Source organism: Nerophis ophidion, linkage group LG15, assembly GCF_033978795.1.
Source record: "Nerophis ophidion isolate RoL-2023_Sa linkage group LG15, RoL_Noph_v1.0, whole genome shotgun sequence".
Taxonomy (NCBI): Eukaryota; Metazoa; Chordata; class Actinopteri; order Syngnathiformes; family Syngnathidae; genus Nerophis; species Nerophis ophidion.
Window position 1 is genome coordinate 47,877,808 of NC_084625.1, and position 15,000 is coordinate 47,892,807.

The 15,000-nt window shown below is 38.3% G+C and overlaps 2 protein-coding genes across 3 annotated transcripts in view; one reads left to right on the forward strand and one right to left on the reverse strand.

Annotated features, from left to right (window-relative positions):
• nsmaf (neutral sphingomyelinase (N-SMase) activation associated factor) overlaps positions 1–608 on the reverse strand; it is a 55,764-nt gene extending 55,156 nt beyond the window's left edge. The window contains exon 1 of the mRNA XM_061922288.1: positions 453–608. Within this exon, the coding sequence (XP_061778272.1) occupies positions 453–487 (35 nt within the window). The 5' untranslated portion in view covers positions 488–608. The remainder of the gene's footprint in view (positions 1–452) is intronic.
• Positions 609–6,542: 5,934 nt separating this feature from the next.
• Positions 6,543–15,000, forward strand: part of LOC133569743 (transmembrane protein 241) — a 24,788-nt gene continuing 16,330 nt past the window's right edge. For both annotated transcript variants that reach the window (XM_061922301.1, XM_061922302.1), the window contains exons 1-5: positions 6,543–6,747; positions 11,625–11,671; positions 11,760–11,837; positions 14,028–14,109; positions 14,192–14,272. In XM_061922301.1, coding sequence (XP_061778285.1) covers positions 6,676–6,747; positions 11,625–11,671; positions 11,760–11,837; positions 14,028–14,109; positions 14,192–14,272 — 360 coding nt within the window. In that variant the 5' untranslated portion in view covers positions 6,543–6,675. The remainder of the gene's footprint in view (positions 6,748–11,624; positions 11,672–11,759; positions 11,838–14,027; positions 14,110–14,191; positions 14,273–15,000) is intronic.

Consider the following 15,000-nt stretch of genomic DNA (forward strand, 5'->3'; position numbering starts at 1 on the left):
AGGAAACGGGGTTTGTAAAAAAAAATGTAATGCTGAAGTGGCAGGTTTGTCTTTTTGATGACTCATCTGTTTTGGATGTCATTTACCCATTATTTTAACATTTGAATAACTAATTTGAGGGCTGGATTAGAAAAAAAAAACATAACCAGCTCTACTTGATTCAACGCCCCATCGTTGCATCACTTTTGACTTGCACAAAAACTAGAATGTGCATTATTTTATTGACTCATAGTTGCGTTATTTCGCATCTCCACCTAATGTTGTGCAGCCAAACAATGTGCATGACGTCATTGCAGCAAACGCGGACGACTTTACTTCCACATTAGACGTGATTTAGCTAAGTGGCCGAGTGTGACGCTGCTGTAATCATAGACCCGGCCCCACGTTCGAGGTACAAGCACCGCGACAACACAAATATAACATGCCGGGCGTGAAGCAGGAGGCGCACCAACCTTTCTTTCGTCCGCTCTTTAGTCAAAAACGCCATGACTGCGAACCATCCTGCTGCACCTCTGTTGTCTGTTTCAGCCGCCGACGCCGCGCCATGCACACCCACGCCTGTCAACACGGAAGCTGGCCTCACACCACGTGACCCGCACACACGATCTTTGCGTACGACAGAGCACTCACGTTCTATTCCGGAAATACAAACAATATTGTTCAAAGTTGACTTAAAATATAGCTACACAAGCCAGATTCATGTGTATGTACGGAATTAAACAATAATATTATACCGTGAAATAAAGTACATACATTTAAAGGATTTTATTTGTTTAACTGTCTTCACGCATTGACGATCTTTGTCAAGTGACTTCTTGAGGTCAGTTATGTCACCAATTCTGATATCTTTAAAATAGATTTTTTTTTTCAAAAACACTAATATTAATTATGACAAAGATTGTGAGTTGACACAAAACAGTGAACAATTTATCAAACCTGTACTACAGTGTATAAATACACAGACAAATAATACCAACTAAATAATACGTACATCCTGTTTTTTTAAATATTTAATACTTTTTTTTCCAAAGCTGCTAGAAATGTCAATTTCACTGGCAGATTTTGGTCCAAATATTCAAAGAAGTATTTATTAATATTGTTACTTACTAATGAAATAATAATTCTTGTCAACACGGAAGCTTGCCTCACACCACGTGACCCGCACACACGATCTTTGCGTACGACAGAGCACTCACTTTCTATTCCGGAAATACAAACAATATTGTTCAAAGTTGAGTTGAAATATATCTACACAAGCCAGATTCATGTATATGTACGGAATTAAACAATATTTTTTTTTTACCGTGAAATAAAGTACATACATTTAAAGGATTTTATGTATTTAATTGTCTTCACGCATTGACGATCTTTGTCAAGTGACTTCTTGAGGTCAGTTATGTCGCCAATTCTGATATCTTTAAAATAGTTTTTTTTTTCAAAAACACTAAAATTAATTATGACAAAGATTTTGGATGAAGACACAAAAGAGTGAACAATTTATCAAACCTGTACTACAGTGTATGAATACACAGACAAATAATACCAACTAAATACGTACATCTTGTTTTTTTAAATAGTTAATACTTTTTTTTCCAAAGCTGCTAGAAATGTCAATTTCACTGGCGGATTTTGGTCCAAATATTCAAAGAAGTATTTATTAATATCATTACTTACTAATGAAATAATAATTCTTGTCAACACGGAAGCTTGCCTCACACCACGTGACCCGCACACACGATCTTTGCGTACGACAGAGCACTCACTTTCTATTCCGGAAATACAAACAATATTGTTCAAAGTTGACTTAAAATATATCTACACAAGCCAGATTCATGTATATGTACGGAATTAAGCAGGACTATTTTACCGTGAAATAAAGTACATACATTTAAAGTATTTTATTTATTTAATTGTCTTCATGCATTGACGATCTTTGTCAAGTGACTTCTTGAGGTCAGTTATGTCGCCAATTCTGATATCTTTACATTTTTTTTTTTTTTTCAAAAACACTAAAATTAATTATGACAAAGATTTTGGGTAAACACACAAAAGAGTGAACAATTTATCAAACCTGTACTACAGTGTTTAAATACACAGACAAATAATACCAACTAAATACGTACATCTTGCTTTTTCAAATATTTAATACTTTTTTTTCCAAAGCTGCTAGAAATGTCAATTTCAGGGACGTATTTTGGTCTGAATATCCAAACAATTATTTAGTTATCCACTACTTACTTATTATTTAATTATTCTTGTCAACACGGAGGCTGGCCTCACACCACGTGGCCCACACACACGATCTTTGCGTACGACACAGCACTCACTTTCTATTCCGGAAATACAAACAATATTGTTCAAAGTTGACTTAAAATATATCTACACAAGCCAGATTCATGTATATGTACGGAATTAAGCAAGACTATTTTACCGTGAAATAAAGTACATACATTTAAAGGATTGTATTTATTTAATTGTCTTCATGCATTGACGATCTTTGCAAGTGACTTCTTGAGGTCAGTTATGTCGCCAATTCTGATATCTTTAAAATAGATTTTTTTTTTTTCTAAAACACTTAAAATTAATTATGACAAAGATTTTGGGTAAACACAGAAAAGAGTGAACAATTTGTCAAACCTGTACTACAGTGTATAAATACACAGACATATAATACCAACTAAATCATACGTACATCTTGTTTTTTTAAATATTTAATACTTTTTTTTCCCAAAGCTGCTAGAAATGTCAATTTCACAGACGAATTTTGGTCTACATATTCAAATAATGATTTATTAATCCATAACTTACTGATTATTTAATTATTCTTGTCAACACGGAAGCTTGCCGTGCACCACGTGACCCGCACACACGATCTTTGTGTACGACAGAGCACTCACGTTCTATTCCGGAAATACAATCAATACTGTTCAAAGTTGACTTAAAAATATCTACACAAGCACAATTCAAGTGTTTGTACGGAATAACGCAAGACTATTTTGGACTATTATTTTGGGGCTGGTTCTGTCCAAGGGACGTGTAATCAATGACGCAACATGTACAACTTTTTTTTTTAATAAAAGCTGCTAGAAATATCAATTTTACGGACGGATTTTGGTCTAAATATTCAAATAAGTTTGTATTAATCCATTACTTACAAATTAATTAATAATTTTTTGGGGCCTGCTTCTGTCCAAGGGACGTGTAATCAATAAGGCAACAAATACACTTTTTTTTTTTCTTTTTTCTATTTTTAACTTTTTTTTCAAGCTGTGAGAAATGTCAATTTCACGGACGGATTTTAGTCTAAATATTCAAATAATTATTTATTAATCCAATACTTACTAATTAAATAAATGGGTTGTACTTGTATAGCGCTTTTCTACCTTCAAGGTACTCAAAGCGCTTTGACACTACTTCCACATTTACCCATTCACACACACATTCACACACTGATGGAAGGAGCTGCCATGCAAGGCGCCAACCAGCACCCATCAGGAGCAAGGGTGAAGTGTCTTGCTCAGGACACAACGGACGTGACGAGGTTGGTTCTAGGTGGGATTTGAACCAGGGACCCTCGGGTTGCACACGGCCACTCTCCCACTGCGCCATTATTATTATTATTATTTTTGGGCTACTTTTATCCAAGGGACGTGTAATCAATAAGGCAACAAATACAAATTATTTTTTTTAAATCATTTAATACTTCTTCTTTTTAAGCCGCCAGGAATTTAAATTTCGCAGACGGATTTTAGTCTAAATACTCAAACAATTATTTATTAATCCATTACTTACTAATTAATTAATTATTATTTTGGGGCTGGCTCTGTCTAAGAGACGTGTAATCAATGACGCAACACGTACAACTTTTTTTTTTTATAAAAGCTGCTAGAAATATCAATTTTATAGACGGATTTTGGTCTAAATATTCAAATAATTATTTATTAATCCATTACTTACTAATTAATTAATTAATTACTCTTTTTGTGCTGCTTCTATCCAAGGGACGTGTAATCAATGATGCAACACGTACAACTTGTTTTGTTTTTTTAGTCATTTAATACTTTTTCTTTTTTCAAGCTGCTAGAAATGTCAAATTCGACGGATTTTGGTCTAAATATTCAATAATTATTTATTGATCCATTACTTACTAATTATTTGATTATTATTTTGGGGCTGCTTCTGTCCAAGGGACGTGTAATCAATGATGTAACACGTACAACTTATTTTTTTTTAATCATTTAATACTTTTTTTTATTTTTATAAAAGCTGCTAGAAGTGTCAATTTTACAGACGGTTTTTGGTCTAAATATTCAAATAATTTTGTATTAATCCATTACTTACTAATTAATTAATAATTTTTTTTGGGCTGCTTCTGTCCAATTAACGTGTAATCAATGATGCAACATGTACAACTTTTTAAATTTTTTTTTATTATTTAACACTTTTTACTTTATTTTAAACCGCAAAAAATTTAAATTCCACGGACGGATTTTAGTCTAAATATTCAAATAATTATTTATTAATCCAATACTTACTAATTAATTAATTATTCTTTTTGGGCTACTTTTATCCAAGGGACGTGTAATCAATAGGGCAACAAATACATTTTTTTTTTTTTTAATCATTTAATACTTCTTTTTTTTAAGCCGCCAGGAATTTAAATTTCACAGACGGATTTTAGTCTAAATACTCAAAGAATTATTTATTAATCCATTACTTACTAATTAATTAATTATTATTTTGGGGCTGGCTCTGTCTAAGAGATGTGTAATCAATGACGCAACACGTACAACTTTTTTTTTTTATAAAAGCTGCTAGAAATATCAATTTTACAGACGGATTTTGGTCTAAATATTCAAATAATTATTTATTAATCCATTACTTACAAATTAATTAATAATTTTTTGGGGCCTGCTTCTGTCCAAGGGACGTGTAATCAATAATGCAATAAATACAACTTTTTTTTTGTATCATTTAATACTTTTTTTTTTTTTTTAAGCTGTTAGAAATTTAAATTTCACGGACGGATTTCATTCTAAATATTCAAATAATTATTCATTAATCCAATACTTACTAATTTATTAATTATTCCTTTTGGGCTGCTTCTGTCCAAGGGACGTGTAATCAATAAGGCAAGAAGTACAACTTTTTTTTTTCTTTTTTCTATTTTTAACTTTTTTTTTACGCTGTGAGAAATGTCAATTTCACGGACGGATTTTAGTCTAAGTATTCAAATAATTATTTATTAATCCAATACTTACTAATTAATTAATTATTCTTTTTGGGCTACTTTTATCCAAGGGACGTGTAATCAATAAGGCAACAAATAAATTTTTTTTTTTTTAATCATTTAATACTTCTTTTTTTTTAAGCCGCCAGGAATTTAAATTTCACAGACGGATTTTAGTCTAAATACTCAAACAATTATTTATTAATCCATTACTTACTAATTAATTAATTATTATTTTGGGGGCTGGCTCTGTTTAAGAGACGTGTAATCAATGATGCAACACGTACAACTTTTTTTTATTTATAAAAGCTGCTAGAAATATCAATTTTACAGACGGATTTTGGTCTAAATATTCAAATAATTTTGTATTAATCCATTACTTACAAAGTAATTAATAATTTTTTGGGGCCTGCTTCTGTCCAAGGGACGTGTAATCAATAATGCAATAAATACAACTTTTTTTTTGTATCATTTAATACTTTTTTTTTTTTTTTAAGCTGTTAGAAATTTAAATTTCACGGACGGATTTCAGTCTAAATATTCAAATAATTATTCATTAATCCAATACTTACTAATTTATTAATTATTCCTTTTGGGCTGCTTCTGTCCAAGGGACGTGTAATCAATAAGGCAAGAAGTACAACTTTTTTTTTTCTTTTTTCTATTTTTAACTTTTTTTTTAAGCTGTGAGAAATGTCAATTTCACGGACGGATTTTAGTCTAAGTATTCAAATAATTATTTATTAATCCAATACTTACTAATTAATTAATTATCCTTTTTGGGCTACTTTTATCCAAGGGACGTGTAATCAATAAGGCAACAAATACAACTTTTTTTTTTTAATCATTTAATACTTCTTTTTTTTAAGCCGCCAGGAATTTAAATTTCGCAGACGGATTTTAGTCTAAATACTCAAACAATTATTTATTCATCCATTATTTACTAATTAATTAATTATTATTTTGGGGGCTGGCTCTGTCTAAGAGACATGTAATCAATGACGCAACACGTACAACTTTTTTTTTTTTATAAAAGCTGCTAGAAATATCAATTTTACAGACGGATTTTGGTCTAAATATTCAAATAATTTTGTATTAATCCATTACTTAAAAATTAATTAATACTTTTTTGGGGCCTGCTTCTGTCCAAGGGACGTGTAATCAATAATGCAACAAATACAACTTTTCTTTTTTTTGTATCATTTAATACTTTTTTTTTTTAAAGCTGCAAGAAATTTAAATTTCACGGACTGATTTTAGTCTTAATATTCAAATAATCGCATCTGGTATCGACAGTGTCGATGTTGGCATCGTCTCGCCCCCGCCCCCACTTGACGTGTCAGTTTAAGAAGCAGGAAGAGAAGTTGGCGAGGATAAAATGTGTCGTTTAGTAACAAACTACTTCATAATATGAGAATCATGCCGCCTTTTATCCCGTCAACAACATGCAGTGGAAAAGAAACTGCATTGGCCTCGCCTTTAGCTTCTTTTTCGTTGTTTCCTATCTCACGAATAAGGTGAGTCGATACTAAATCCATGTTTATAATAACCGGTAAAACATCATTATTATGATAGTTGATGCGTTTGAACAACATTACGTGTCCTTAACGTTTCCCCACTAAAGCTTTTCGACGGATTAATGACAACAAAGCGAGTTTTACACCAACTGAAAAAAAAGTGGCATCTCGATTTTGTGAGATAAGGCGGAGAATTAATGAATTTAGATTATTTTGATGATAATTTGGTAGTAATAATAGAACTGTTTAGCGTCATTTCAGAGTGAGCTTTTATTTTGGTAGGACGCACACTCCTGGGACACTTCATTAGGGACACTTGCTCTATTTTAAAGGCCTACTGAAATGAGTTTTTTTTTTTATGAAAACGGGGATAACAGGTCCATTCTGTGTCATACTTGATCATTTCGCGATATTGCCATATTTTTGCTGAAAGGATTTAGTAGAGAACATCGACGATAAAGTTCGCAACTTTTGGTCGCTCATAAAAAAAGCCTTGCCTGTACCGGAAGTAGCAGACGATGTGCGCGTGACGTCACGGCTCGTGGAGCTCCTCACATCTCAACATTGTTCACAATCATGGCCACCAGCAGCGAGAGCGATTCGGACCGAGAAAGCGACAATTTCCCCATTAATTTGAGCGAGCATGAAAGATTCGTGGATGAGGATAGTGAGAGTGAAGGACTAGAAAAAAAAAAGATATATATATATATATATATATATATATTATTAGACACATTTACTAGGATAATTCTGGAAAATCCCTTATCTGCTTATTGTGTTACTAGTGTTTTAGTGAGATTATATGGTACCTGAAAGTCGGAGGGGTGTGGCCACGGGTGTTCCATCAGTCTACCCCAGGGCAGCTGTGGCTAATGATGTAGCTTACCACCACCCGGTGTGAATGAATGAATGATGAGTCCCACTTCTCTGTGAGCGCTTTGAGTGTCTAGAAAAGCGCGATATGTTAAGTGGTGACCGCCAGTGTCTACGGTAAGAGCCGATTTATTAGCACGATTTTCTCAGCGAAACCTGCCGGTTGACATGTGGTCGGGAACCATGTTCGCTTGACCGCTCTGTTCCGACTGTGTTGGATCCAATATGGATTGAACTTTCACAGTATCATGTTAGACCCGCTCGACATCCATTGCTTTCCTCCTCTCCAAGGTTCTCATAGTCATCATTGTCACCGACGTCCCACTGGGTGTGAGTTTTCCTTGCCCTTATGTGGGCCTACCGAGGATGTCGTAGTGGTTTGTGTTTTGGTTTGTGCAGCCCTTTGAGACACTAGTGATTTAGGGCTATATAAGTAAACATTGATTGATAAAGCTTCAGCTTTGGGAACGTAATCAAGGAAACACCGGCAGTGTTTGTGTTGCTAAAGGCGGCCGCAATACACCGCTTCCCACCTACAGCTTTCTTCTTTGACGTCTCCATTATTAATTAATTAAATTGCAAAAGATTCAGAAACACAGATGTCCAGAATACTGTGTAATTATGCGATTAAAGCAGACTACTTATAGCTTGGATCGGTGCTGGTGACCGCCAGTGTCCCCGGTGGGAGGAGGTAATAGTACGCATCTGCAGGAGGACGCGAGCTCCGCTCATGTCTACGGTAAGAGCCGATTTATTAGCACAATTTTCTCACCGAAACCTGCCGGTTGACATGTGGTCGGGAACCATGTTCGCTTGACCGCTCTATTCCATAATAAAGCTTCAGCTTCGGGAACGTAACCAAGGAAACACCAGCTGTGTTTGTGTTGCTAAAGGCAGCTGCAATACACCGCTTCCCACCTACAGATTTCTTCTTTGACGTCTCCATTATTAATTGAACAAATTTGCAAAAGATTCAGCAACACAGATGTCCAGAATTCTGTGGAATTATGCGATTAAAGCAGACTACTTATAGCTTGGATCGGTGCTGGTGACCGCCAGTGTCCCCGGTGGGAGGAGGTAATAGTCCGCATCTGCAGGAAGACGCAAGCTCCGCTCATGTCTACGGTAAGAGCCGATTTATTAGCACAATTTTCTCACCGAAACCTGCCGGTTGACATGTGGTCGGGAACCATGTTCAATTGACCGCTCTGTTCCATAGTAAAGCTTCAGCTTCGGGAATTTAAACAAGGAAACCCTGGCAGTGTTTGTGTTGCTAAAGGCAGCCGCAATACGCCGCTTCCCACCTACAGCTTTCTTCTTTGACGTCTCCATTATTAATTGAACAAATTGCAAAATATTCAGCAACCCAGATGTCCAGAATTCTGTGGAATTATGCGATTAAAGCAGACTACTTATAGCTTGGATCGGTGCTGGTGACCGCCAGTGTCCCCGGTGGGAGGAGGTAATAGTCCGCATCTGCAGGAAGACGCAAGCTCCGCTCATGTCTACGGTAAGAGCCGATTTATTAGCACAATTTTCTCACCGAAACCTGCCGGTTGACATGTGGTCGGGAACCATGTTCGCTTGACCGCTCTATTCCATAATAAAGCTTCAGCTTCGGGAACGTAACCAAGGAAACACCAGCTGTGTTTGTGTTGCTAAAGGCAGCTGCAATACACCGCTTCCCACCTACAGATTTCTTCTTTGACGTCTCCATTATTAATTGAACAAATTTGCAAAAGATTCAGCAACACAGATGTCCAGAATACTGTGTAATTATGCGATTAAAGCAGACTACTTATAGCTTGGATCGGTGCTGGTGACCGCCAGTGTCCCCGGTGGGAGGAGGTAATAGTCCGCATCTGCAGGAGGACGCGAGCTCCGCTCATGTCTACGGTAAGAGCCGATTTATTAGCGCAATTTTCTCACCGAAACCTGCCGGTTGACATGTGGTCGGGAACCATGTTCGCTTGACCGCTCTGTTCCATAGTAAAGCTTCAGCTTCGGGAATGTAAACAAGGAAACACCGGCTGTGTTTGTGTTGCTAAAGGCAGCCGCAATACACCGCTTCCCACCTACAGCTTTCTTCTTTGACGTCTCCATTATTAATTGAACAAATTTGCAAAAGATTCAGCAACACAGATGTCCAGAATACTGTGTAATTATGCGATTAAAGCAGACTACTTATAGCTTGGATCGGTGCTGGTGACCGCCAGTGTCCCCGGTGGGAGGAGGTAATAGTCCGCATCTGCAGGAGGACGCGAGCTCCGCTCATGTCTACGGTAAGAGTCGATTTATTAGCGCAATTTTCTCACCGAAACCTGCCGGTTGACATGTGGTCGGGAACCATGTTCGCTTGACCGCTCTATTCCATAGTAAAGCTTCAGCTTCGGGAATGTAACCAAGGAAACACCGACAGTGTTTGTGTTGCTAAAGGCAGCTGCAATACACCACTTCCCACCTACATCTTTCTTCTTTGACGTCTCCATTATTAATTGAACACATTTGCAAAAGATTCAGCAACACAGATGTCCAGAATATTGTGGAATTATGCGATTAAAGCAGACTACTTATAGCTTGGATCGGTGCTGGTGACCGCCAGTGTCCCCGGTGGGAGGAGGTAATAGTCCGCATCTGCAGGAAGACGCAAGCTCCGCTCATGTCTACGGTAAGAGCCGATTTATTAGCACAATTTTCTCACCGAAACCTGCCGGTTGACATGTGGTCGGGAACCATGTTCGCTTGACCGCTCTGTTCCATAGTAAAGCTTCAGCTTGGGGAATGTAACCAAGGAAACACCGGCAGTGTTTGTGTTGCTAAAGGCAGACGCAATACGTCGCTTCCCACCTACAGCTTTCTTCTTTGACGTCTCCATTATTAATTGAACAAATTTGCAAAAGAAACAGCAACACAGACGTCCAGAATACTGTGGAATTATGCGATTAAAGCAGACTACTTATAGCTTGGATCGGTGCTGGTGACCGCCAGTGTCCCCGGTGGGAGGAGGTAATAGTCCGCATCTGCAGGACGACGCGAGCTCCGCTCATGTCTACGGTAAGAGCTGATTTATTAGCACAATTTTCTCACCGAATCCTGCCGGTTGATATGTGGTCGGGAACCATGTTCGCTTGACCGCTCTGTTCCATAGTAAAGCTTCAGCTTCGGGAATGTAACCAAGGAAACACCGGCAGTTTTTGTGTTGCTAAAGGCAGCCGCAATACACCGCTTCCCACCTACAGCTTTCTTCTTTGACGTCTCCATTATTCATTGAACAAATTGCAAAATATTCAGCAACCCAGATGTCCAGAGTACTGTGGAATTATGCGATTAAAGCAGACTACTTATAGCTTGGATCGGTGCTGGTGACCGCCAGTGTCCCCAGTGGGAGGAGGTAATAGTCCGCATCTGCAAGAAGACGCAATGTCTACGGTAAGAGCCGATTTATTAGCACAATTTTCTCACCGAAACCTGCCGGTTGACATGTGGTACGGAACCATGTTCGCTTGACCGCTCTGTTCCATAGTAAAGCTTCAGCTTCGGGAACGTAACCAAGAAAACACCGGCTGTGTTTGTGTTGCTAAAGGCAGCCGCAATACACCGCTTCCCACCTACAGCTTTCTTCTTTGACGTCTCCATTATTAATTGAACAAATTTGCAAAAGATTCAGCAACACAGATGTCCAGAATACTGTGGAATTATGCGATTAAAGCAGACTACTTATAGCTTGGATCGGGCTGGAAGAACATTCGGCGACGTTTTCAACAAGAAACTCCGCGGGAAATTTAAAACTGTAATTTAGTAAACTAAAGCGGCCGTATTGGCATGTGTTGCAATGTTAATATTTCATCATTGATATATAAACTATCAGACTGCGTGGTCGGTAGTAGTGGCTTTCAGTAGGTCTTTAAAATGACACTTTTTGACATCAACTCCAACTCATATATCAGATCAATATTGCAGTTTACTGTCCTGTATAATCGATTCATGTATATCTTTTTTCCTAGTTCGTTCTGTCTGTTATGAAATTCACCTACCCGACGTTATTCCAAGGGTGAGTAGACTAAAGCGATGTCTCCCAAAAAGTGTTAATACTGTATTTAGAAATGTTTGTGCAATCACGCAACATTATGTTGTCTAAGATGGCAGACATTTATCGGCGCCGTCCTGCTTCTGCTGTCTGGCAAGCTGGGCCTGGTGGAAATGAGCCCCATCTCCAGGTACTATCATCACTCACATACAGACCTGGTCCAAAGTTTACATACACTTATAATGAACATAACGTCATGGCTGTCTTGAGTTTCCAATCATTTCTACAACTGTTATTTTTTGTGATTGAGTGATTGGAGCACATACTTGTTGGTCACAAAAAAAACATTCATGAAGTTTGGTTCTTTTATGGATTTTTTATGGTCTACTGAAAATCTGCTGGGTCAAAAGTATACATACAGCAATGTTAATATTTGGTGGGCTTTTAAAAGTAAAGTACCAATGATTGTCTCACACACCCTAGGTGTGGTGAAATTGGTCCTCTGGATTTGACCCATCCCCATGTTCACCCCCTGGGAGGTGAGGGGAGCAGTGAGCAGCAGCGGTGGCCGCGCCCGGGAATCATTTTTGGTGATTTAACCCCCAATTCCAACCTCTTGATGCTGAGTGCCGGGCAGTGACCATTTTTATGGTCTTTGGTATGACTCGCCAGGGTTTGAACTCGCAACCTACCGATCTCAGGGCGGAAACTCTAACCACAAGGCCACTGATTGGTGCAGTTCAGTTACATTTTTATATATTTTCAGCATGGTCCACACATTTAAGTCAGGACTTTGGGAAGGCCATTCCACAACCTTCTTTCTAGCCTGATTTAACCATTCCTATACCACTTTTTGACGTGTGTTTGGGGTCATTGTCCAGTTGGAACACCCAACTGCGCCCAAGACCCAGACTCCAGGCTAAAGATTTTAGGTTGTCTTGAAGAATTTGGAGGTAATCCTCCTTTTTCTATTGTCCCATTTACTCTCTGTGAAGAACCAGTTCCATTGGCAGCAAAACAGGCTCTGCGCATAATACTACCACCACCATGCTTGACGGTAGGTATAGTGTTCCTGGGATTAAAGGCCTCGCCTTTTCTCCTCCAAACATATTGTTGGGTATTGTGGCCAAAAAGCTCCATTTTTGTTTCATCTGTTAAAGTAAAGTACCAATGATTGTCTCACACACACTAGGTGTGGCAAGATTATTCTCTGCATTTGACCCATCACCCTTGATCACCCCCTGGGAGGTGAGGGGAGCAGTGAGCAGCTGCGTTGGCCGCGGCCGGGAATCATTTTTGGTGATTTAACCCCCAATTCCAGCTCCTTGATGCTGAGTGCCAAGCAGGGGAGGTAATGGGTCCCATTTGTGTGTTGTTTGTTAGGTTTGAACTCACAACCTACCGATCTCAGGGCGGAAACTCTAACCACGAGGCAAATGAGTAGGTTTTGGTAGCCATCCACAAGCTTCTGGTTGAATTTTTGACCACTCTTGACAAAATTGGTGCAGTTCAGTTACATTTTTATATTTTTTTAGCATTGTTCACACATTTAAGTCAGGACTTTGGGAAGGCCATTCTAAAACCTTCTTTCTAGCCTGATTTAGCCATTCCTATACCACTTTTTGATGTGTGTTTGGGTTCATTGTCCTGTTGGAACACCCAACTGCGCCCAAGAAGAATTTAAAGGTAATTCTCCTTTTTCATTGTCCCATTTAAAGCAGCAGTTCCATTGGCAGCAAAACAGGCTCAGAGCATAATACTACCACCACCATGCTTGATGGTAGGTATGGTGTTCCTGGGATTAAAGGCCTCGCCTTTTCTCCTCCAAACTGGGTATTGTGGCCAAACAGCTCAATTGTTGTTTCATCTGACATCACACGGACAAAGATGAGACCTTCTGGAGGAAAGTTCTGTGGTCAGATGAAACAAAAATTGAGTTGTTCGGCCAGTAGACCCATGATAAATTCATTAAAGAATCAAACTTAATGAATGCTTTTTGTGACCAACAAGTATGTGCTCCAATCACTCTATCACAAAAAAATAAGAGTTGTAGAAATGATTGGAAAGTCAAAACAGCCATGACATGATGTTCTTTATACGTGTTTGTAAACTTTTGACCACGGCTGAATATTTCAGTTTGTCGCGCTTTTTTAATTTAATTATTTTTATGTTTTTGTTGGAACCCCTTTAACGTATTGCTTTTGCACCATCTTGTTTAGCTCATTCATTGTTTGTTTTTTTTTTGCTCTATGCTTTTTAACCTGTAAAGCACTTTGGTCCAATTTAAAAAATAGTTGTAAACGTGCTATTTAAATAAAGTTGCCTTGCCTTGCCTCATATATATATAAAATTATGCACACATTTGAATCGTATGTTTCAGATCGGACGCCCTTTCCTGGTTCCCAGGCTCCCTCTTGTTTGTGGGGAACATTTACGCAGGTTCCAGAGCACTATCACGCCTAGTGAGTCATGTCCGGGCTTTTCAGCAGCACTCCCGAATGTAGTGATTGAATTAATTACACCGTGACGTTTTCTCTTGTACAGGAGATTCCTTTCTTCTTCACTCTGCAGAACTCCTCTCATGTCGTGAGTTACGTTATCTTGAAGGCTGTCGGTCATAGAGAGGTAAGGGCTTCTGTTTTGCTAACTTAAATTGCACCTGAAAGACACATTAAAAAGGGATTTGCTCCAGAGCGCCCCCTATAGGTGTGCAGTACTTCTTATAAGCTTAACATTTACAGCAGGGGTAGGGAACCTATGGCTCTAGAGCCAGATGTGGCTCTTTTGATGACTGCATCTGGCTCTCTGATAAATCTGAGCTGACATTGCTTAAAACGATAAGTAATGAATACTTCCACTTGTAATCACAGTGTTAAAAATAATGCTCAAAATATAAAACATTCTCATGCATTTTTAATCCAGCCATCCGTTTCCTACCGCACCTGTTCAAGAAGTTGCATTAATGGTAAGAAGTTATTTATTTATTATTGGTTAGTGTGGGGCTTGCCCTCCTGGGGGTTCTTCAGACCCCCAAGCACCGACATGAGAGCCTGTTTCAGGATTACAATATTGTTTTATTTTTCAATAAGTCTCTCAGTTGCTTTCCAGCAATATTATTTCCAGCCCCAACCCCGTCTCTCCTCCTGGCTGCTGCTTATAACAGAGCGACAGGTGATTAGATAACAAGGCCCAGGTGGGCCATTTACGCACCTGTCGCTGCAGGCCCGCAGGCCACGCCGCCTCCACAGTTAGCATCAGAATAACAATAATATTACAAAGAATAAGAGACCTTTTATACTCTAGAAATGTCGGTCTTACTTAAAAATGCATGTGTTTAGTTGTGTTCAGTGTTA